General features: G+C 42.1%; 1 protein-coding gene across 2 annotated transcripts; it reads left to right on the top strand.

The window, feature by feature from the left end:
- The first annotated feature begins 1,315 nt into the window (after nt 1-1,315).
- TAF15 (TATA-box binding protein associated factor 15) lies at nt 1,316-21,905 on the top strand. Of its 2 annotated transcripts, XM_080357270.1 has the most exons (16): nt 1,316-1,428; nt 4,178-4,214; nt 5,338-5,386; nt 5,583-5,673; nt 5,752-5,869; nt 7,972-8,255; nt 9,150-9,264; nt 16,645-16,679; nt 17,274-17,306; nt 17,897-18,006; nt 18,531-18,660; nt 19,475-19,564; nt 20,910-20,994; nt 21,085-21,170; nt 21,276-21,381; nt 21,680-21,905. In XM_080357270.1, exons 1-16 carry the CDS (start codon nt 1,419-1,421, stop codon nt 21,717-21,719), a joined length of 1,419 nt encoding a protein of 472 aa, XP_080213396.1. In that variant the 5' UTR covers nt 1,316-1,418; the 3' UTR covers nt 21,720-21,905. The 2 variants fall into 2 exon arrangements, with proteins under 2 accessions (XP_080213396.1, XP_080213397.1); XM_080357271.1 differs by lacking the exons at nt 5,338-5,386; nt 16,645-16,679.
- Nucleotides 21,906-25,464: the final 3,559 nt, after the last annotated feature.

The following is a 25,464-nucleotide window of genomic DNA, read 5'->3' as shown; positions in this document are numbered from 1 at the left end:
TGTCTGAATTAATGCCATTTTCCATTTATGAAAATCTATCTCTGAGAAATATAAACACACCGAGAGGCCCTATACAGAGCAAGAGATCCCCCCTTCTCCCCTGCCTCTGGCTATGGAGCATTGTTTGGGATCTGCCCTAATCCCAATGTTGTGGCAGACGCAAGAAGGTTAATGGTGCGGGAGAAGAGGCTGGAGGAGATGAAGTTTTTCAAGAAGAAACCAAAAGACAGGGAGAAAGCTCAACCTCTTTTTTTAATTAATCATTCCAGTCACTGCTTGTTTGGCAGAAACTCATTTTAGGCTGTGGCAGTGGGATTTGCCTCCTGCTGCTATGCCCAGGGGGGAAAGAAACAGCTCAACTAGTTTGCAAATCTGCTCAATCGATTCAGCTGAAATCAGAGGATGCTCTTTACTGGATTAAAAAAAATACAGGTTAAACCTCACAGCGCTCAATGTTTCCCCGGCTGCTGCATGCGCGGACTGTCACTAGACAGAAAGCATGCAACTCTTAACTTTCCCTCTCCAACTCTTGCAAGGAGGTAGCTCGATCTGAAAGAAGAAATATGACTGGGGGAAAAAAAAAAAGACATTAAATAATCAGTGTTGCTTTTGCCGTCATTTCAGTTCATTCCTCATTAATTTTCCTTTCTGAAACACTGTCTCTGGTTTCATATTCTTGTTTCCCAAGATCACAACCCCTTTTCTTAGAAAGCCATTCTCCAATTCAATATTTCACAGAATCACAGAATGTTAGGGATTAGAAGGGACGTCAAAAGATCATCTAGTCCAAACCACCAATATTTGTTTTTGTTAAAAGTCAGACACTCTGGAAAACCTTTTTTTTTTTTCTTTATTTATTCCTTAGGACTCAGATTTGGGGCATTTTCTTTAACTCCATTTTAGCATCTCGTTTCTTTCCCTGGCTGTGCACACCCGAAGTGCAGCGAGGACTTGTTCCCCCAGCTGCTGTGAAGTTTGGCATGGCGAAGCCTCTTCTGGAAACCCTGGAACATCCTGTGGCCCAAATGGCGATGCACAATTGGAGGTGCCGAGAGGGAAACATGGGAAACGCTTCCCTCTTGGCACCTTGCACATTCTCTGCGTGTTTCTTAACTAAACCAACTTAATCTTTCCAGCGATTCCCAGCCTCGTACAGCGCCCTGCACCCGCCGCCCCCTTCCCGCTCGCACAATCCCCCCCCTCTCCGGCCGCCGTGACTTGGTACGGCCCTTCTTCTCTCCCCCCCACTTCCCCGAAAGAATGGTAGGCGCCCCGCGCGCTGATTGGCTGCCCGGCCCCGCAGTCCGCGCGAGCTGCGGGTGCTTCAGTGTGCGCGCGGCCAGCGCGGCGCTTGGTCTCTCTGTTTCTGTGTCTCTTTCCCCCCTTTTCCCTCAGCCCGGTCAGCGGCCGACGCCGCCATGGCTTCGGGTAGGTGCTTCCAGGCCCGGCGGGCTGAGGGGGCGGTGGTGGTCGGCGGCTCTTCTTCCCCGTGTGGGTGTGGCGGGCGCGGGAGGGTTGGCGAGCGCCATGAGGCGCAGGTGGAAAAGGCCGCGGCCATGTTAGGGGGGAGACGCGGCACCTTCTCCCTCATCATCCCCTACCCCCCCCACTCCTCCCGTTTACCGTCCGCTCCGCGCTCCTGCCGACGGAGAGGGGGAGGGGGGCCACGCCCCCGCCGATGGCACCGTTGGCCACGCCCCCTCTGATCGAGGCCCTGCCCCCTCCCCAGGGAGCCAGTCTCGTGACGCTGCCCGGACCCGCCCCTTTATGGCAGGGGGCGGGGTCTGTCCGGCCACGCCCCCCGTGTTGTAATGGGGCAGCAGCCCCTTGGGGTCACCCGCTCGGGTGCTGCGTGGGATGTGGGTACCCCCGGAGTGGGGCTGGGCACCCCTGTGGGTTGTGCCACACCCCTTTTGGTTCATTATCCCCTCTTCCTGCTGTGAGATACAACCTCCCCTTTTGGGTCATGGCTCCATGTGTCCCCCCAGTGTGAGATGTGGGCCCACCATTTGGTTGTGCTGCTCCCCACAGTGAGGTTTGTGTGCTCCCACTTTGGGCCGACACCCCCTCCCTTGGGTCTCATCCTCCTTAGGGGGACGCACCTTTGTGTCCCTGGATCTGCTGCATCTGCTCTGCGTTCAGCTGTAGAACTCCACAGCCCCCAGCGTGGGCTTACAAATGCACTGGCTGTAATTCTTTCCCATGGGAGGCTTTTAGTTGAGGATGGAGACATCATGTCTGCTGTGCCAGGTGACTTGACACAGCCCAGCTTCTCCTGGGGCTCCTGTGAGCACGTTATGTTGCTGTTTCTTCATCCCATTTGAGGTGGAAATGTTTTGGTCCCACCAGCAGTGATGCCCCTGGGAAGCCATGGACAGGTGTGTACCTGGAATGGGAAAAGGATGCAGGGCTGTGTTTTGTTAGGCTTGAGCCACTTTAGCGTTGTCTCACATCACATATTAATATATGAACAATAGAGAATAAAACCAAGTATGTTAAGGGACTCCTTTAATGGAAGGACAGCTCTTTGCCAGGAGAAGAAAACATGTCCGAAGGTGCTATGAAATGACTTCAGACCATGAAGTCTTCTACTAAATTAGTCAAATTGGGCAGTAAATGACAACCCCTTCCCAGACCTGAAGTACTTCCCAGTCAAGCACCTGAGTGTCTCTTCTGTTTTTACTCTATGGTGATGGTCAAACACAGGATATTTTTTCTGTTGAGAGTAGTACAGAAGCAATACTGCTTCTCTATATTAGTGGCTTCATATGAGAACTTCAGTTTTCAAATGTACACAGCAGATTGTTGTCTGAAGAGGAATACACTTCCTGAGCAGTGTGCAAGGTGGCTGGTCTACTATACCTGCTTCATTCACAGAAAATTGTTCCATGAGCTTTTCAAACATTCGGAAAAAAATGTCTGCATATCCAGGAATTTCCAGAATAAACTATCTGTTGTTTCCAAAAATACTTACAGACTCTTCTCCCCCTTGAGCCCACCAAAATAAATGAATCAGAAATCTGTAGACTAAGCAGCCCAACAAAGTATGTAGGAAAATGTATAAATAAAGGAAATTCCTTTGATTCTACACGTTCATTTTTTACAGACTCCTTATCTGGTTGCTTTCAAACTTCTTCTAAAATGTTGTGGTTTGGCAGAAATTCATAGGGGAGAAGCTAAGGAGAATTAAATGTAATTCTTCAATTTATAGCTAATTACCTCCTTACTGGAGTTCTTTCTGACACAACCATTAATATTCTTTGTTTTAATTAGCAGCTTTAATGGCATATAAATTTTGGAGTGAAACCATCATTTAAAAATGCTGTTACCTATTTAATAGTAATTGTTATGATCATTTAAATGGAAATAATGTAAAAAGTTGACTTTCTTCTCATTAAAAACAATAGATGTGTCTGAGTTGCACTTTAAAAAAACCTTTTCATTATGAAAAGGCAATGAAATATTTATGTAGCAGTGCAAAAGGATGAGCATGTTTCACATCTGAGTGAAATCACTTTATAGGATGTGTGAAATCAAATATTTTTTCATCTCATTTTAGCTTTTGGTAAATGTTACTCTTACAGAATATAAAATTCGATGTGTTTTGTTCCCTTGAGAAGGTACTTTGCCATTAAAAATGCTGCTTCATGTCTAAATAGCTTGGGTGATACCCTCATGTCACGTTTGTCCATACCTGATGTTACATCTCCAAACTGTGCCTGTGTCCGTGCCCTTTGCCAAGCAGAGCTTTCTTACGGTGTCTTAAGAAGGGGATCAGTGGCACTGACGTATTTAGCTTCGCTTGAGTAATTAAGCCGCTGCATTCTGCTTGTTGATGATGGCACTGAATTCAATAGCCATTAGAGGTGGTTGTGCAGTCCCAAATATTTGAAGACCCACCTTCAAAATGGAATTTGGATCCTTCAAAAGAAAAGTTCTGATTCGCTATACCTGTGTCGCGTTGCCCACACCCACGCTGCTCTGCTCCCATTCCCCCGGCCTTTGCCATTTCTTTTTTGTTAATAAAGAGGGAGCTGTCTTGTTCTGCAGGAAAAGCAACTGCCTTATCCAGTGTACTTGAGCCTTTCTCCCTCTCCCCAGATTTCTTCCTCTTATAGTAAGCAGGGGAATAAAACGTCAATTGGAAATTCTCAATATGACTTACTTCTTTTTCTAGATTCTGGAAGTTACAGTCAATCTGGGGGCCAGCAGAGGTATGTGTGGGTTTGGGGTTTTTTTTTGCTGTTAGCAATTATGTCTGCAAAATAAAAAGCCATTTAGGATTCCCAGCATGGTGTTTGAATCCTTGGGCATGATACAGTGTTGATGAGTTTTTGGAGTCACGAGTGCATAAAGCTTACTGCCTGGGTGTTTATTGAGATGTCTTATATAAGAGGGGAACAGTTTGTATTCCTGAAGGGATGACAGCAAGCAGGTTTAAATGGGAATGACATCTTTTGATAGTAAGAACTCTCAAAATGTCATGAATGTATAGAAATATTTTTCATACAACTGCTTTAAGCTGTTCGTTTTCAGTTGAAGGTTATACAAGTATAAAGACAGTGGGCCGATGTAGATGTAAAATTTTATTTTTCCGTTTTATTTTCTCATTGGAGGGAATTTTTTTGTTAAAACCCTCTGGCAACTGATTGTAATTGTGAAATTTAAAAGCCAGTTCATAAAATCAGCACAAGTTTTGGGAGGGGGTATATTTTAATCAGTGAAACGAAAGCGTTTTTATGGAAGTGTGAAAATCATGGCTAATACCGACTCTGCTAATGAAAGTCAGAAGGTTTTATGCATATAGCACCCCGTGAGTTTGAGTTTATATCTGAGTGTGACAGGAGTTTCAGCACATGGTTTTTCTGTCAGTTCACGAAGGCTTAAAGTGGCAGAATAACGAGTAAGTATAATCTAAAGCTAGTCCGGTTTTTTATATTGCTATTGTCAAATAGTCCAGCAAATACCAAATTGACAGTAATTGATTAAAATAAAATTAACTTTGTAAGAATATACCAAAAAACTTAAAATGCCATGGTTTCACATGATAAAGCTTTCTGTGATTCTGAAGAATCAGTCAAATTACAATAAGCTCAAATTTCATCTACATTAAATTTATACTTGACACAGCAGAAGTTAAAATAAGCTCTTCTGACAGTCAGCTATGGTAATCAATAGTTTATTGATGAGGTTCTAATATGCCTACAACTGCAGTACTGGGATCGAACACCTATTTTGGAGTAAAAAAAATTTTAAATAACACCAAAAATACTTTTACTTTCCAACCCATGTGGATGGTGCTGTTAAGCGTTTACTAAAAGCATTTTTCTCTTACAGCTATTCGTCCTATGGCAATCAGGGCAGTCAAAATTATGGACAAGGACAGGTACGTTGAAAAAAATACTGTCTTTCAAAGCAGGTGTTCCTTGAGTAAAAATAATTGTTCCTGGATGACCATATCTGCGCTGGGAAGAAATACATTCTCAGCTGTGCTTGGTGTTGGCAGTTGTGCCTAACGAAGGAAAACTGTAATTACTTGCTATGGAAGTTACACTTATTTGAGTGTGTTCTTTAAATTACAGGGATATTCTGGTTATGGGCAGAGTGGAGACAATTCCTCCTACGGACAGAACTATGGAAACTATCATGGGAACTATGGACAAAATCAAACAGGTTTGGCTAGCTTGTTACATTCATTGGCAGTAATCAAAGGGTGAATATTTACTAAAAATTTTCTTCCTCAATTACCAGGTTATGGACAAGATTCCCAGGGATACGATGATGATTCCGGTTATGAAAATCAGAATCAGAGCTCATACAACCAGCAGTCCTATGGCAGTCAGGGGCAGCAGAAAGGGTCGTCTAGAGGGTAAGGATGCTGAGATTAACAGTCTCTATTTAAAGTACTGTCTAGTAGTTGTACAGTCTTAGCTGGAGCTGTAACAAATTTCCTGCTATCACTGCTAAAAAAACCCCAAACATTTGAAAATCTCCCTTCTTAAGATATTTTTAATGACTGAAAGAACAGGAGGTAAGGAAAGAATATTTCTTTATGTAAGAAGGATGGATGCAGTTGGTTTGAAATCAAGCTGTATGGGGAGATAACTCTAGAAAGTCTTTGGAGAGGAGCTACAAAGAAGAATTGGCTTGGTAGGGAGTATTTTGATTAAGAAAAAGATGGATTGAGAACCTCTTCAGTCACATTCTTTTGTATAAACTTACAATACTTATTAACTTCAAATAAGTTGTTAGCAAGGAAATTATTCGCTGTTTGTAGATTTGCAGACTTCTTATCTGACTTAGAAGGCCTTTCTGTGGTAAAAAAAAGAGGTGAGGATTGAGAAATACCATTTAAGAAATACCTTTTCTTTTTTCAACTAAGTAGGATTCTTGAAACATCATGTTTTTATATCCTCATCAATAACTTAAATGTGTGTATCCATACTATACTTTGATTTAGTACTTTACACTATTACAAATGTATTTTACTTGTTAAGTGACAGAATCATAGAATCGCTTACTTGAATCAGTTTCAGGAGGATTAATGATTCACGTTTTATAGTATGTTGGAAAATACAACCCAGCTTCCTGTGGTGACTTATAAGGCCACTTCGTTATCTAATTTACAAGCTTTGCACCCCGAGGTTACTGCTCTTATTAGCTCTTTATTGAGGATGTGACCTCTTTACAGGACACTGTCATGTACTAAACTTCATTCTTGTGTCCAAGGTCCGAATATTTTTTGTAGTTTTTTGAAAACTGATAAAACAATCTGGACTTCAGCAAACCTGTAGGTGGTTTCTGTTTTTGTAGTTACTACAAAACATCTTAATATAAACCAGCCAGGGCTTAATCTGCCACCAGTAGGTGCTGTCACTCAGAGTCTCTGTTTCACATCCAGGAACATTATTAGATTTTGTTTTGCTTTGTTTTCTGAGCATTTATTAGGGCTGTAGAAAGGTACAGGACTAGACAATAATGTGGCTTTTAACTCTGTAGACATCTAGTGGGGAAAAAATGCAGCAGGGCATAGATTCTCCAACTTGGTTTTTACCAAGAAAATGAAAAAAAAAAAAGACATGGGACAACTTTTCAATATGTGGTTGTAACAAGTGAGGAGAAAGTGAGAAATTAAATTACAGCAACTTTGAAGAGGATGGCTACAAAATTGTAGCTCTCACACCCTGAGGGAAGGAAGGAAGGAGTGGAGCTGACTTTTTTTGAAGTGGAGCTATTAAACAAAAATGTTCGCAATCTTTACCGCTGGGATTAGTTATGTTAAGCTAAGATCTAGGCTAGAACTGAAGGGGAGCAGATGGGACGGTATTTACATGGAGAGGATATTTTGAGATTGGTTGGACCCAAGGGATTTCATCTCAGAGAGCTTTGAAAAGCTGGTGGAAACTTTCTGTAGGCTCTTAGAATTTTTTTTGTTTGTTTTTCTGAGACATTTTGGCCAGTGAGATCATTAAAAACTGGAGACTGGCAAACATATAGGTCCTCATCTTTTGAAAAAGGGGTAGAATCAGGAAGGAGGAAGAGAAAAAGGGTAACAGAGGTCAGTGATTAATTTCAATTACTGAAAAAATAATACAGTTAAGCCACAACTAATACCCGGGGGGAAACAAAGGTGTGAGTAACAGCCAGTGTTTCCTGGATGCAATTTATTTCTCATAAATCCATATAATGTCTTGCATATGTAAGGGGAGTGCTGCTGTTAAGTTAATTTACAGTGGAAAGAGAGCTGTCTTGAAAGCAATGTCAACATACAGATTTCTGCCTTGCTTTTATTGGAAGCCGGATATATCCCAGCAGATACGAAACATGCAGTATTTTCGTATCCGTATGCCAGTAATGACTGGGAGGTAACTGTGACTAGGAAATTTTAGCAATGTCATCAATTTTCAGCCCTTATTTTCCTCTCTATTCTGTGAACGTTTAGCGATCATTACAAATTCTGTTCATTTTAAGTGGAAGAGGCTCTTACGAACAAAAGTCAAACTATGGTCAGCACCAAAGCTCTTATGACCAGCAGTCAAGTTATGGACAAAACCAAGACTCTTACGACCACCAGTCAAGCTCATATGACCAGCAGTCGGGCTATGGCCACCAGAGCTCATATGACCAGCAGTCAGGCTACGGCCACCAGAGCTCATACGACCAAAAGTCAGGCTACAACCAGCACCAAAGCTCCTATGGCCATTCTCAGCAATCCTACCAGTCTCAGAAGGGAAGCTACAGCCACAACAGTCAAGGTAAAATTCAACCGTTGAGTTCCATATAGGCTAATCAAATAGAGCAGAAACACTGTGGAATAGAATCACAGAATCACAGAATGTCAGGGTTTGGAAGGGACCTCGAAAGCTCATCCAGTCCAATCCCCCCATGGAGCAGGAACACCCAGATGAGGTTACACAGGAAGGTGTCCAGGCGGGTTGGAATGTCTCCAGAGTAGGAGACTCCACAACCCCCCTGGGCAGCCTGGGCCAGGCTCTGCCACCCTTACTGAGAAGAAGTTTCTTCTCAAATTTAAGTGGAACCTTTTGTGTTCTAGTTTGAACCCATTACCCTTTGTCCTATCATTGGTTGTCACCGAGAAGAGCCTGGCTCCATCCTCCTGACACTCACCCTTTAGATACCTGTGAACATGAATGAGTCACCCCTCAGTCTCCTCTTGTCCAGCTCCAGAGCCCCAGCTCCCTCAGCCTTCCCTCACACGGGAGATGCTCCACTCCCTTCAGCATCTTTGTTGCCCTGCGCTGGACTCTCTCCAGCAGTTCCCTGTCCTGCTGGAACTGAGGGGCCCAGAACTGGATACAATATTCCAGATGTGGTCTCACCAGGGCAGAGTAGAGGAGGAGGAGAACCCCTCTCAACCTACTAACCCCTCCACTTCTAATCCACCCCAGGATGCCATTGGCCTTCCTGGCCACAAGGGCCCAGTGCTGGCTCATGGTCATCCTGCTGTCCATCAGGACCTCCAGGTCCCTTTCCCCTACACTGCTCTCTAATAGGTCATTCCCCAACTTTCCAGATTTAAATAGCAGACTGGAGGGGCAAAAGAAGACTGTAGAGTGGGAATTTTTCACCTCACTGCAGTTTGCACTACAATCTACTCAGGTGTTGTTTTGTTTTACTCATTCCTCCAGATGATCGTCGTGAAAAGAGTAGGTATGGAGAAGATAATAGAGGATATGGCGGGTCACAGGGAGGAGGTAGAGGGGGATATGACATGGATGGAAGAGGTCATATGTCTGGATACAGGTAAGTGATCTCATTCCAGTGCCTGCAGTTCCTTACCCTTGTGTCTTATTTAGCTGTTTTTAATTTTTGTTTGCTATCTGTCTATTCCTAATATCATTCAGATTTAGATTTCCAAAAATGAAAGGTTGGTAAAGTTAGACCTTTCTGTACTGCTCAGAAATGCATTTTGCCTAGGAAAAGCTTTTAGGTGCAGATAGATTCAGACCAAGCATTCGATTGTTATGACACATCGCTGCATTTTATTTACATGAGTTACAGTACAAAAACTGCCTGAGCCTGTCCCTTGAAATAAGATATTTTAAAACTCATAAAAATTTGTTTTTGATGACAAGAACCAACAGCCAGGGATTTAGAAAGTGTTATAAAAGTCATAGCTAAGTTAGCTAGCATTTTAGTGGGGAATTATTTTGATCTTACAATGACAAGTCGTTACACTAAGGTGGGCCAATTATCTTTCTGCTTCCTAAATAATTTAGAAGTAATATTATTGCTTCCCAACTGTTTTTTTGCAGTTTTAAACTTCCATCGAAATACGATTTTTATTATTGGTTTAGCTGTTGGTCTAAACACGCTTATTTTAGGTAGACTTCAAAGACTCACAATACTGTTACCCCTTCTGCCATTGCCTTAGGCCCTGTTCCTGTCAAGAAAATTTGTGCACGTATTTAATTTTGTGCTTTCAGATGATTTCATGAATAGGTCTGAGAGACTAGGACCTTTGCTTTAAGTCCTACTGAATTAGGCCAGATGCCATTATTATTTTTAATAAATTATCACAATTGACTTTCCTTTATGTGCAATGGCTGGGGGTGTGGGGTGCTCATTGATGCAAAGTAAGAATGTTGAAGATTCCAGTGAGCTTTGAATTGTTGTTTGTCAGCACCACTTACCCTTCAACAGGCTGCAGTTCTGGGTTATTATTGCTAGAACTCCAAATGAAGAGCTCTTAATTATACAATACTGTTCGTTTGAACTGATCTAATTTAAATAAAATAATCCAGCAGTGTGTTAAGACTTGGTTCTCTTTTAAAATATTTCTTTTTAAACCATATTTAACATTTGCCTGCTCCTAACGTGGTCCCAAATTATATTTCATGGCTTGTTGTTTTGATGACATAGGTGAACCCTATCTCTCTTAATTAGGTGTGGTAGCACAATTACAAAAGTCTATTAATAGTTATTTTATATTACAGTTTGCCAGGGTTTCATATTATATAACTTAACTAGCAAAGTGATTTCTAAGTTCATTTTCAATTAAAACTGAACAATTTTTAAAAATTAGCTTTTGCATGTGGATGAAGGTTTTCCATATGCCTGTGACAAAATCTGAGTTTAAAAAAAATTGTTTATATCTGAGCCCTTTCTAAAAAAAGGAATGAATGTGAGCTTCAAAAAACATACTTTTGGCAGAATTTATCACTTTGAAACAAACTTCTGTCTTTGCAAGATGAAGTAAGATAAATTAATGTCTGTGAAAATAAAGCCTCTTCCCTTGTTTTTTTTCCAAAATGTAAGAAAATTTTGTTCACACATCCAGGTCTCTGGATGGCAGCACAGCCTTCTGGCGTGTCAGCCACTCCTCCCAGCTTGGTGTCATCAGCAAACTTGCTGATAGTGCACTTTATTCCCTCGTCCAAATCATTGATGAATATATTAAATACTATAGGCCCCAGTACTGCCCCCTGAGGCACTGCACTGGATACAGGCCTGCAACTGGACTCCACCCCATTGACCACGACTCTCTGGCTTCTTCCCTTCAGCCAGTTCGCAGTCACCTCACTACCCGGTCATCCAGACCCCACTCCCTCAGTTTAGCTGGGAGGATGCTGTGGATGACTGTGTCAAATGCCTCACTCAAGTCAAGGTAGATCACATCCACCACTCTGCCATCATCCATCCATCTTGTTATGTCCTCATAAAAGTCAATGAGGTTGGTCAAGCACGACTTCCCCTTGGTGAAGCCATGTTGACTGTCCCTAATGACCCTTTTATCCCTGATATACCTTGAGATGGCACCAAGGATAAGTCGTTCCATCATTTTTTCAGGGATGGAGGTGAGGCCGACCGGTCTATAGTTACCCAGATCCTCCTTCTTGCCCTTTTTGAAAACTGGAGTGACATTTGCTTTCCTCCAGTCCTCAGGCACCTCTCCCATTTCCCAAGACTTGGCAAAGATGATGGAGAGCGGTCCAGCAATGACCTCAGCCAGCTCCCTCAGCACCCGCAGGTGCATCTCATCCAGACCCATGGATTTATGGATGTCCAGATTGCCTAACTGCTCCCTAACCCAGTCCTCATCAACCCAGGCAAACTCCTCCATTGTCCTGCCTTCCTCTGGGGCCTCAGCGGTGCGGGGCTCCTCAGGACAGCCTCTGGCAGAGTAGACAGACCCAAAAAAGGCATTCAGTAACTCTGCCTTCTCTGTATCTTCTGTCACCAGGGCACCCACCTCGTTCATCAGTGGGCCTGCATTACCTCTGGTGTTAGTTTTATCTGCCACAATTGGAAAAAGTTCTTCCTGTTGTCCTTGACCCCTCTCGCCAAGTTTAATTCTAAGGAGGCCTTAGCTTTCCTAGTTGCCTCCCTACACCCTCTGACAACAGCCTTATATTCTCCCCAGGTGACCAGCCCCTACTTCCATGATCTATAAACTCTCCTCTTCCACTTGAGCACACCCAGCAGTTCCCTGTTTAACCACGCAGGTCTCCTGGCTCCCTTCCTTGACTTCCTACGTGTCGGGATGCTCTGGTCTTGTGACCGGTAGAAACAGTCCCTGAACACTAACCAACTGTCTTGGGCCCCTTTACCTTCAAGCAGCCTTGTCCATGGGGTTTCCCCCAGCAATTGCCTGAAAAGACCAAAGTTTGCCTTGCTGAAATCCAGGGCTGCAATTCTGCTTGCTATCCTGCTCCTGCCACATGAGATCCTGAACTCTCATGGTCGCTGCAACCAAGACAGCCCTCGACCTTTACCACTTCAACCAGACCCTCCTTGTTAGTGAGGATGAGGTCCAGCAGTGCACCTCTTCTAGTCGGCTCCTCCACCCTTTGCATCAGAAAGTTATCGTCAAGACACTGGAGGAACCTCCTAGACTGTGGCTGGCCGAGTAGTCCTTCCAACAAACATCAGGGAAGTTAAAATCCCCCACCACAGCCAGAGCCTGTGACTGTGAGGCTGCTCTCAGCTGTCTGTAGAGGCCTCATCAACTTCCTCACCCTGATCTGATGGCCTATAATAGACGCCCACAATAGTATCACCGCTGCCAGCCTGCCCCTTAACTTTCACCATAGACTCTCAGCTCACTCTTCATCAGTGCCTGGACAATACTCAATATATTGTAGTTGCTCTCTCACATAAAGAACAACTCCACCACCATGCCTGGCTGGCCTGTCTTTCCTGGAAAGGACACAGCCATCCATGACCACATTCCCGTCACGTGTGCTGTCCCACCATGTCTCCATAATTGCCACTAGGTCATAATCTCCTGCCCTAACACAGGTTTCTAACTCCTCCTGCTTATTCCCCATGCTGCACGCATTGGTGTACAGGCACTTCAGAGAGCGAGCTGAGCACACCGCTTTCACCCCAGGGGCATGGGAGGCCTCCCAGCCTTCATCAACTCTAGAGTGATGCCCCACTGATGCAAACCCAGCTACCACCCCATCCCCCTTCAAGTCTAGTTTAAAGCTCTGCCTCGCCACTCTCTTGTGCTCACTATATGGTGACTTTGGCTGTGACATCGGTTCTCCCGCAAGATTTTGGGGAGTTGCATCTGTCTATTTAGACCTGGCCTGTGTGCCAGACCTCTGGGAGCAGCCTGTAAGTGCAGAACATCACCCTGCAATACTTGGAGCAAAATCAAATTAGCATTTTTAAATTTGAAGAGCTTTGATTTCTTAGAATAACAGCATGCAGAGTTTTACTCTTAAGTTATTCTTCCAAGTTTACTTGTAGAATAAGTCGCCTTTTGTTAGTCTTCATCTGAAAGGTAAGGAATTAATTGCTTAGCATAGGTTGGTCTTGGTTTTTTTGTTTTTGTTTTTTCCCCTCTTGTGCAGATTTGATGTTGATGTACTATAAACAAAAGTTATCCGTGCAGCTTAATTGCTGTAATAGCTACTATGAGTAGCTTATTGTGATATAAAGAAACTATAACTTAGTGCAAATGTTTTTTACAACAGTGTGGTTTGTGTTCAGAACTAATATTTTGACTTGTATATGCTTGAGCTTAGCGTGATACAGTCTTTAGAAAAACATGAACAGAGGCAATAAATACAGACAGAAAAAGAAAATTATAGCGACTTTATTGGTGCACTAAGCATTCCTTGCTTGTTTGTAAAAATACGTTCTTATGTGTAACTCCCACACACTTGGGAAGGGATGATGCATGTTGGAAGCTGAAATTTGGTTCCTGAATTCTTGGTGTTACCTTTGCCGATATCTGCTAACTTTTTAAAGTATATTTCTTGTATCTGTAGTGTTGAGCTCTCCATGTAACTGTGCCTTTAATTTAAAGAGCTATTCCCAGCTGAAGTAAGCAATGTTCAGATGAACTCCACTTACACTCAAGTAGGTGATGTTTAAATATATGACTGAGTATAAGGAGAAAAGAACATCTGAAGACCATTGTTTCATAGCAGTAAGTGTTTGTCACTATGGATGGTGCCACATACACAGTCTGTCTGCTTGCAGTTCAGTCTCTTTTATTATCTTTGGTGGTGGCATTGCGGAATTTTAGTTGCCTATGATTCTAACATAGGATGTTAGAATTGCAGACTCCATCTGGTCACCCATCTATTTGGTCTGGGTGCAAGACTGGTAAAGCAATAGACTGTGAAACGCTGCAGTTCTGTTTTCCACATGTTCTGTGACAATGTGGAACTCATTCAGTTGCTGAGATTGAGGCCTGAATTTTGGGTCTTAGTGAGGGGTAACTCTTGAGACTGTGGCATCATCTTCTTGTGACCAGTTTCTGTGTTTGGCTTTGCTTGCTGCAGCACATCCCTGTGCCTTGCAGGGATCTGGGGTAGCTTTGCCCAGCAGTCTCAGGAGGGTAAAGCACTGCAGCTTTATAAATCACGTGTAATATCAGACTTAAAAATGGAGGAAGGCATTAATCTGCCGTTAAGGGTATCTGTCACTGAATTAATGCAAGTTTTGGTTGGGCTGACCATGTGAGACTAAGCAAGAAGAGAACATGTTGAAGCGTACTTGGGCAAAACCGTATTTCTACAGACATTAATTGAAAAACTGATTAAAAATTGTGGGTTGCACTAGTTAGTGTAGGATGCAGAGTTACTGTATCACAAAGGTAGAAATTAGGCATTTGACAAGGACTTCCTTTACATTTTATGTATCCAACTCTGTCGCTTCTCAGAATTGTGGTGCACACATTTTACCCCAGCATCTTAGCAAAATCATCACCCCCTATAAAATCCTGGGTGTGTTGCTCACATTTGCTGTGTGTTTAGATTGTTGGGTTTTTCTGATTTGTGTCTCTGCTGCTGTAGACTTTCAAATCAGAAAACATACGTGTTCTGGATAGTGCTGTCCTGATGAATTAGCACCATAATCTAGGGTTGGAAAACTTTGATAACATTTCTGTGGCTAATATATTCACTCTTGTTATTTCTGAGTTAAGATCCTAGAAGAGCAGGCATCTGATTGAAAATTGTTGTGTCATAACAAAGTGGGTTTTTTTCAGCTGAGGTGAATTGGAGGTGACAGAAAGAGGTTTACAGTAAATTTTATAATCACCGTTGTGTATTCATCATCAGTCCTTGAAAACAGCCAGCCTTGAATAAAGACCAGCTCTGATGTTGCGTGTAAAATTAATTCATTTTACCTCTTTCATGAGCAGAATGAGTTACTTACAAGTAAATGACATTGCATTCGGATTTTTTCTGTGGAAAGCAATTTAAAATCTGCAGCAAAAATTTATTTTAAGAGAAGTCCCAGTAAAAGTCATAGTCTGTTGTGACAGACATATGATAGTCCTTATATGTACTGTCACAATGTCAGTCATCCTTCAAAGAATGTCTCTCTAAATCCAATTTTGATAATATCTGTTGAAACCTTATGTCTTTTTTGTCCCTTGCTTTGGACAGATTTTGTAACAATGTTAAGCAAGCCATCCATATCTCCCATTCGTGGCTTTGCATTTGCTGTAAGAAGATACACAGAGTGCCAAAGAAATTACTCCCTCATTTTATTTCATTGCCTTTTTCTGGGATGTTTGTGTCCCATGTCTGGACTCTGATGTGTTGACTGAATTAAAACCTGCAGTGACTTCTGGTTGCGAAGTGCATCGGTGAAGCAACTGTAAACCAGCACAATAGCTCCAGAGTCTGGACACAGCCTTCAAGATCAGGGTTTGAACTTAGGCTGGGTTTATCTCAGCTGCTGGGTGCAAAAGCTGTTGGGATTAGGTGAACCTGCCTAATTTTCAGGTGGCAGCTGTGTCCCCTGTGCGAGCAGGCAGTACATGGCAGTGTGAGATGGTCTTTCTGACACTTGGTTATCGACATTCTGAAAAATCCAGTGGTTGTGTCTCTTTCCTAAAGGCTTTGAATATTGATTATATTGTGTTCATAACATGGATGCACTTAAAAATGCTGTTGTGAAAAATCTTACTGGTATGAACATTTACATTGGAAAGAGTGAGGGTTTATTTTCATGCACATAATTGGAGGCGTAACATCCTGTTTAAAATCCCCTCTATCCTTTGAAAATTGATGTGTGTAATCTCTTAACTTGGTCTACATTTTGTGCCACAGGTTTCAGAATGAATGAAATAAAACTTCACGGCCTCTGCTTTTGAAGCTCACATACACACACCTTCTCTGTAATGTCAAGTGCTAATAGTGCAGTAGATCCCCACAGACCCTTTCTCAGAGAATGGCTGATACTGATAATTTGTCCCCCGTATATAAATGCATAATAATGGAGGTTAATTAACTTTAGCTCTTCTTACTTCTAGGAAAGCACTAGGGTACTAATTATTCCAAAGTAGCAATTACATCTACAATTAAAGCCCATTAACCTTCATGAAAATAATGTTTCTGGTTTAAAACCCAGTTTTTAATGCCAATCATTTCGGCTTATGGGATGGGAGAAAGTATTGAAACAACAACAATATGTATGTGTTAGTTTAAAATACTCTGTAGGGCTTCTCTTCTCCAGTGTAGCACCCTGTGAAATTATTCACTTTCATGTAATTTAAACTTTGAAGATGAATGAGAAGTCAGGAGAAGGTAGAGATGGTGCTTTAGCTGCCAGACAGTAACTCTCAACTTGTGATCAGTTAACTGTAGATTGAGCCTTGGGCTCAGCACATAGAGACTTAAGGAAGAAATCATTTCTTCAATTTTTCCTCTGCAGTGGTGGTGACCGTGGTGGCTTCAAAAATTACGGTGGTAAGTGCCGAGTATCCAAAAATGTTTCAGTGGAAATTCTTTATAAATCTAAAAGCCACCAATATCTTGTTACTATCTAGTAGAAGCGTTATAGCGTTTTGGTGAGGCTGGTGTGTTCATGAGTTTTAATAGCCAAACTTTTAGCAATAAACTGGATTTCTACTTTGTCAAATTGCATGAAAGAATTTGTGGAGACAGTGACGTTCACCGGATTTTTTTTTCTTTTATTTTTTTTTTTAATTTTTGTTACAAATGCCTCTTAGAAAGGTACTAGAGGTAAAAAAAAGAGGAAAAAAAAGTGGTAAACTGCTTGGTGATGTGACAACCAGCATTTGCAAGATAACACCAGCACAGCATCAGTGTGGCAACTGCCACATGCTGCAAGTTAAAGAACATGTTAACGTCCTACAGACACCTTCTGTCGAACGTTTTAATCTAAATATCCTCTAAATACCTGGTTAATGTTTTAGATCTTAGATGAATTATGTATATACTTTAAATATTTTCTTGTATCTAAAAAAGTAAATTTAAAATGTTTTGCTAAAAACAGTCTCTTTCTATTTTTTTTTGTTTGTTTTTTAACCTGTTTCATAGGTCAAAGGGATTATGGACCAAGATCAGATGCTGGTAAGAAAACAAGCAGTGGGTGGGAGCGGATTGTAGCTCTTAGGTCATTGCTTTTAAAATGTATTTTTAGAAAGATGAATGTGGCTGCAATTCCCATGGTTCAAAAGAAATTTTAGCTTAGGCTTGTATTGCTTGACAGCAGTGTGTGTTATTAAAGTGCATGTAAATTTTTGGATGTCATTTCATGCAGCAAGTAAGAATTTGCTGATGAACTTTGAATCTGCTTGAGCCAAGCAGCTGCTCTCACTGCTGTAACAATTCTGCTAAATTTGTCATATTTAGAACATACTGTACTTTGATAGTTTTGGGTGTCCTTAGCTGCACGGACAAGTTGTGTGTGTGGCAAACATCTGGCCAGCTGTTGAAGATGTTTGGTCTCTGATGTACAGCAGCATTTTAAGGTGCTGTGTGTGCACCTTTGGAGTTGATGGTGTTAACTTCAGAATTGTGCTCTCTGCTCATCCTTTTTTTCATACAAGATGTCTTTGGGATTTAAGGGTCTGCCAGAGGGCAGTATAGACCTGAGCTTAAAATGTTGCCTCTGTTGCTACTGCAAAGATGTGTAGTAAATGTAGCTTCTTTTTTAATAGATACAGAGTCTGACAACTCTGATAACAACACTATCTTCGTGCAAGGACTTGGAGAGGATGTTTCAACAGATCAAGTGGCCGACTATTTCAAACAAATTGGTATTATAAAGGTATGTGAAATGAGGAATCAGTGGTTAGAAGGAAGAGAATTTGTGGAGCGAGTGCATTGGAAATGTGCTGGTATCATTCCAGGCAGATGCTCGCTCTGACTCCCCAGCAGTTGTAGATAGTATTTTTATCTGGGTTCGCAGCTCATTTGCAAGCTGGCAGCACTAGCAGCTTTTTTCTAATGACATTTAGATCGCTTCAAATCTCTTCTTTAGTCTTTATAACCCTTAACACTGACACTATCAGTGATAACACCCTCGTACTTCAGCAGTTATGCTTCTGTGTTCTATGGCTGTTTCTTCTGTTCCTGCAATTTTAAATCCTGCACTTGGCCTCAATTTTTGTAAAATCTGGGCCCATCATTATTTCATGGAGAACAGCCAGTACCCTTCAGTCAAAAGCATCTGTTTCTGCAGGCCGGCTCCAAGAGAATCTTCATTCTAATGACACTTAGCTGTTACAGTTTATGTTCTGAACTGGCTTTACAGTATTTTTCCTATGCCAAGTGTACCACCTTTCTTTTCAGACCAACAAAAAGACTGGCAAACCCATGATAAATCTTTATACAGATAAGGATACTGGCAAACCAAAGGGAGAAGCAACGGTGTCTTTTGATGACCCTCCTTCTGCTAAAGCCGCAATTGACTGGTTTGACGGTGGGTAAGAGTACCTGTTCGTTTTGTTATTTATGAGTCTAACAAGTGGAAGAAGCAAATCAATAACCTCATTGGGGACCTCACGCTACTTTTTGTTTGGCTTTTGTTTTTTTATTTGAGCTTGGGGTTTGTTTGGGTTTTTTAATGAAGTCCTCTGATTTTATGGTATTTCGTGTGTGCTGGTGTTCTGATTCAGTGGAACAGCAGCTAGTGATAAGACCAAAAACGTGTAATGAACTGTTAGGGTTTCTTGCTGCACCCCAATCATCCATGCACGAAGTGTGAGAGATGCTGTTCATGTTGTTTCTTGTTCAGACCAATGGAGCTGTAATCTCTTAGCAGCTGGTAGGATTTCCTGCAGTGTTAATGTTGATACTATTAGCGTTGTGGTGACATTTTTAAGAGTTTGGTAAAGCTTATGGCAATCTTGTGCCAAGTACTTTGTATGCATACAGTGAAGAACAAGTTTAAAGAAGAAGAGAGCAGATCCCAGAAATACATTGATACTTGAGCAGGGGAGAAATGCCTGCTCCTGTGAGTTTGCCTGTTCACACAATTTTAATGACATTGGGTAAAAATGAAATGACATACTCTGCATCTGGTGTGAAAAATCTGTGGAGAACCTAGCAAGTACCTTGGTGTTTACCGTCTCACATTTGGACCAGCGTTTTCAAAAAGAAGAGATTTACTCCAGACTGCCTGTGTCTTAAGAGCTTTGTGTTCAGCCTGTATGTGCAAATCACTTCTGTTCTTTGGAAATTGCTGCTGGGTTGTTGGCAGCTGTATTGATCTTTCCCGTTCTGTGTTTCCACAGGAAAAGAATTCAACGGCAATGTTATCAAAGTTACTTTTGCAACTAGAAGGCCTGAATTCATGAGAGGAGGTGGAGGTGGCGGACGCCGAGGTGGGACTGAAATCTGTGGAATCCTTGGGTTTGCGTAGTTAAATGCTTTTTGACTATTACTGGTTTATAAAAGAGAAGTTGACTTTGAAGCAGTGATTCATCGAAGTATATGGGCCTTTGGGATTCTGCCATGAAAGGGAGTAATAAGGATTTAAACAAGTTAAGTAAACTGAAATCTGTAATCTCTTGCACAACACAGAATTTATGCTTTCCTTTTGAGCTGGAAAGTCCCCAGATCATGTCTCAGCATTGCTTTTAAAGAGAGACTGTAATGGTGATGTTGAGGCTGTACACGGGTTCCACATAAATAGGTGTGAATTCCCAGTGAATATTTCTTAATTACAGGAAAGCCTGGAGATGGGGTGATGTTTCCAGGTGGTATTAAGCAGGGCAAATTGTTCAACTGCTACTGATTTAAAGCAGCAGTTGGATGTCTGACTCTTGTAATTAAATAGATGTTAATCTTCCTGATTCTCCTCATAATACAGTTTTGTCAGTAGTCCGCTGGATATGAATTACCATTTTACAGGAAGCAAGCTTTGTGTGGTGGCTGTCAACAAATGTTAGTTCTTAAATCAGGCAGTTTTGTAGGCTGATAAAAAATGATTCTTCAAGAACTTCAGTTGATGTAAAAGTTCATAATCTTTTTGATGCAGAAAGCAAGAACTGTGTTGTCCCTGTGCTTGTGTCGGATGCATCCTTGCATTAATCCAGAGATTATTTTCTGTGGTTGTTAAGTGTTTGTTCTCTGACTAAGTCTGGCCATATGTGGTTGATATTATAGGTTGTTAAATCTGTATGAAATTTTATTAATGCATGTAGTGGGTTAATATTTACCCACTGGCAATTCAAGCCCACCAAGTTTCCTTTTATTGCTGAAAAATAATTTATATAGTGGAGCAAATTTTTCTGGCTGCCATGTGCTATCCTTGCCTGTTTTTCCCCATTAGTGTAAGTTATAAATCTGTCCATGAAAACATGTATTTCAACTATGCAGATACGTTAACTTCAGGACATCAGATGCTGTTGAGATTTGGTGGTGGCTCAATGTTCTGTTGTCATTTTCCCAAGACTTCTGCCTGTTTTTTAGTACCTTGGCCAGTAGATGCTGAATTCTACAGCCATACAGTTTTTTTGTCATTGACACTACCTGCTGCTTTCAGAGTTCACAATATGGTTTCAGAGACTTGCCTTGTAGGGATATATTTACATTAAACACCCTTTCTTCCACCTGAAAAATCTGTCACTTGGATTTTGAAGCTGATGACAGTCCTTAATAAATGTTTCTCATGTGTAGGTCGTAGACACTTCCTCTCCTTCATTCTGATTATAATTTTGTCTACAGGTTCACGAGGTGGATATGGAAGAGGTGGGGGCTTCCAGGGTAGAAGTGGGGAACCCAAAAATGGTGATTGGGTTTGTCCTAACCCGTAAGTGTCATTTTAATTGGGCAGTGCCATTTCGCTTATGCTCTCTGAGTTCCTTAGCAGCTAAGTCTGGGGAATCCTTGTATTTTCTAGGTCCTGTGGTAACATGAACTTCGCTCGCAGGAATTCCTGCAACCAGTGTGGTGAGCCGAGACCAGAAGATTCACGTCCGTCAGGAGGTGTGTAAAACCAAACTGCGTCTCTTCTGAAGCGTTAAAAGTGTTAAGGACACCTGCAGCTTTCTGAAAAACCTGGCTGATGTGTCGGTTTGTGTTTTCCTCCAGATTTTCGTGGTAGAGGTGGCTATGGAGGAGAAAGAGGAGGGTATCGAGGGCGTGGTGGCAGAGGAGGCGATCGGGGAGGTGGCTACGGTGGTAAAATGGGAGGAAGGTAAGCGTTTTCTTTGCCCTTGCTTGGTTGTGCAGCATACAGACTGTGGGGTTGATAGGGACTGTGGGAAAAGTGTTGTTTATGTGTCCGTGCACAATCGTGCTATGAAAATAGTAACTACAAATAGGAGCTTCTGGAAAAAATAAGTCAGTTTGCCTATTGAGTGTGTTTTGTGAGCATTTTTAGATAAGGCAATCTAAACATAGAATACACAAAAGTCAGCGTAGAGGTGTTTGACTGAAGGGACTGTTTGTTATTTGCTTAAAAGGTGCCTCATAACTTTTTATTTCCCTTTCAGAAATGATTTCAGAAATGATCAACGCAACAGACCATACTGAAGACCACTGTGAATGTTTTTGTTTGTCTTCTTGATGCGTTTGATAGTGAAATTGCCGGAATTTTGCCTGCCGCTTCACCTATGCCCTCTTTGGATAGTGGAATTGAGTGAAACTAGATTTTTATTTTGGTGGGAGGGACTGGGGTGGTTTGGGGGGATTTTTTTTAAGCAAGGCATTAAAATTTAATCTTGATTTCAACATGGTCCTCTTTTCTTCCCCTTCCATACCTTTTCAACAGGTCCTAAGAAAGAAAAGGATAAACTGTAAAATATTGCCAAAATATGAAGTGTTTTGTAATACAACAATAAATGCTGATTGTTTTATTTGTGAAATCTTACTGCTTCACAATGGCTTCAGTTGCATGCGTTTTCTTACATATTCCCTGTCTTCCTGTGCTATGATCTAAGTAGTAAATAAGGTCTGGTTTGCAACGGCACGGCTGCTTTGACCCGAGCTCGGTACTGTCTGCAAAACCCTGCAGTTAAGTGGGTGATGGCAAACAAGTGGTATGTGCAGCTGTTTCATCTTCAATAGGCAGATCGTGTTTGGGATTCAGCACTGAAAACAAAGTTTGAAGAATCAAGGGAGGTTAATTATAATTTCTCCTTGGACTAAATCACACTGCAGAGGTGGGTTGGTGGGAATCTGTAAGAACTGAGTGCTGCCACCGTCACCCTGTGTCCAGTGCTACCTTGTCATCACAAGTCCTTGAGATCATCTGGTCATCCAACACTCCGGTGGGCAACATGCTACAAATGCAAGTTCTCAGTGTCTGTGGTTAAAATCTTGATAACTGAGTGTACAGCTGTACAATATCCATGGCCTCTCACAAAGAAATGAACAGAAATAGCTTTCGTTGATGTCTGTAAGCCAGCTGCCTAGCTTGGTGTGCATTTATAGTCACGGTAAGTTCAAATCAGGCATAATGTGTGGTTTTAAATGTAATAACTGTGCTGTGCTCCTGGAAGGGACGGGTGCTGTCACTGCTCTGTCAGAAAACGCATCTGTCGCAAATTCTGGGCAGCTTGTTCCTCTTAAAACAGTGGAATTTGAGATACATGTGTATTAGTAATGTTGTAGAACTTAATGTGTAGGTAAGGCCTTGGAAAGGCAAATTGTAGACAAATCTTAAACAAAAGAACAGATACTGAATTTATTTAAGATCTGAGGGTTGATACTCCTAACTTGGTCCTGTTCAAAATGAGCCAGACTTAGAAAAGTTCTGAGTATCTATGTTTTTTAAGCCGGTGCGATGACTTTGAGTGGAGTGGGCTAGAGGATGCTCTCGCACACGCTGCGTCGGCAGGTCCAAGGTGGTGGCTGCTGGATGGGGTGAAGGAGGGAAGTGTGAAAGCGGCTGAGGACAGCAGGACTGTCACTGCCTGAGGTTCCATCCCCGCCAGAGCCGCATTGGGACATTGAGCTGCACAAACACCTCCTTGGCCTGCACCTCGAGTTTGGTTCTATTCTGCATCGGGGCAAAACACAACAAATGTTCTTAACACGGTTTTTAAGAGAGCAAAGACCTCTTCCTCACCAGCTGTGTGGAAAACTAGCAGGTCAGAGAACGGGTGGTACTAGTTTGATGGCACATGTGGTTTTTAGTTGCTTTTGGTGTAGAGAGAGTTAAATTAGTTTAGAGAGGCCTGGGAAGTGGCGTTTGGTGAAGGATGTAAACCCAGATGACCGTTTAACTACATCATTACCCTCCAGCTGTTTCTGTGTAGTCCTTTAGCACTGCCGTGTATCTCTGCAACTGCCTAAAGTCATTGGGATAAGCTTTAATTGAGGTTAAAAGAAAAGTAAAAAGCTTAAAAGAAAATAAAAATCAGTAACTAGTATATTAAGGATTGAGTTAATTTGACGTTGTAGTAACATTTGCTGTTAACTTCTCGCACTCTGCTTAAGCAGAGTGGTCTTAAATACTGGGCCTTGCAGTCATGCTGAGAGTATTCCTGCATTTAGTTAAATAAACTGAGCAGGTAGCATATTTAAGTCAGCACTGCTGGCAGTGCGACTAGCTGCTCCTGTTTCTAGAGACTGACTTGTAATTGTATGCAGATAAGCTGTTTTACAAATGATCAGCACTGTTCATATGAAGTCTCAGATTTATAGTTACTAAAATTGCTTTTTTTTTTTAACAGGTGCGGAAGGTGCCTGTTGACAAGTAATCGTTTAACAGAGCAACAGCGGAATCAAATTCAAAATAGGATTCATAAGATCTGCCTTTTATTTTTATTTTCAGTAGGTGCTCTGTGAGAATTTGGTGGAACTTCCTATAACAAAACTGTGAACTAAGGAGAGAAGGCTGCAGATCCACCTAGAGATGGAAAACCAAGAGCTCATTGCAGCAGGAGGAGTTGGGGCTGAGCTGGGAACAGCTGTGCTCTGCTTCCTTCATCTCTTTCTTCTTCTCCAAGCCATTTTCTAAATGGCGAGGTCTTGGAAATCAGTCCTGTATGGAATGCTGGTGGTTTATTTATAAGAACACATCCAGCACTTGCCAAGCTCAATAATGACTTTATGGAGAAGAGCGTAACGGAGGGATGCCGATGGAGGAAAGGCATGTGATCGCTACGGAGATGAAATGCAACAAAAATAGCTAAACTATTTAAGAAACAGCCAAATAATTTCTGTGCTGACTCTATACAGCCAAACCCACCTCACCCTAAGAAGTAATGCAACTTAATGAGTGGCTGAAATACCACAGTCCTAGGGAGAGATATGGAAGCTGTGACTGAAGCCAACAGCTCGAGCCTTTGGGGTTTTGGGGCCAGAGTTCAGCCAGTGCTGCTTGGCCTCATCTAGAAATGATAATTCCTGTTTCCAGGGTAACAAAGAGATCGTGTGATGTTGTCCCTGGGAAATGATGTTGCCAGTGCTGCTGTAGAAATTGCTTGTAAAGCTGTTGTCATAAAACACAGCTGCCAGAATGCACCCAAAGTTGCAAAAGGACTTAATGTTTTATACTAACATGATGATGTCTGCTGAAACTCGGGTGGTACCACAATGCTAGAAAGAGGGAAGCGTGGTTTTAGCCATCCTCTGAGCAAATAACTGGTAAGATTCAGTCAAACTGATCCAGCAAATGCAGCACAACTCTTGCTGATGTATCTGTAGGGGGGTTTGCCAGCTGGATGCTGCCTCTAGACCTCACTGACTTCCCAGGAGCTCTGCACACAAAAGGTAAAGCCAAGGAAAGTACGTATGGATTTTGCATTTCATTTTTTCCTAAACACCCTTCTGATAAGTATCTTTTCCTGAGGCTATTGAAGACAGGATACCGGACTAGACAGATTTCTTATCTAACACATTAAGGACAGGGAAAGTCCTTTAACTTGTCAGAACTTAACCCGCACAGATGAAGTACCCAGGAAAGCTGTGTCTAAGCACAAAACCTTTACCCGTGTGAGAGCTAAAGCCAGGGGAACAGAAGCTTCTTTGTGAAGGATTTGACTCCTGCAGCTGGTTCTGTGCCTGTGCCCGTCTGATCTGAACTGGTCCCAGATCTGGCCACCTTTGGGCAGCAGGATGAGCATTTTTGACATGGCACCCAGCGAGCAACCCAACTGCTCCCCAGCTGCTGCAGCCAGTGTCGAGCAGCAAACATCTGAAGAATGACTGTTCTCCAGAGGCGGCATCTCGAGTGGATTAAAGGAACAACTTGAAAGTGTTCTTAGCGCGAGGCATTGAAGATGTTTTGACCGGCACTTCTTGTGCATCGCATCCATCCCGGGGAGAAACT

This window comes from Nesoenas mayeri (assembly GCF_963082525.1).
Source record: "Nesoenas mayeri genome assembly, chromosome: 20".
NCBI classification, from domain to species: Eukaryota; Metazoa; Chordata; class Aves; order Columbiformes; family Columbidae; genus Nesoenas; species Nesoenas mayeri.
This window is presented reverse-complemented; position numbering and strand designations above follow the sequence as displayed.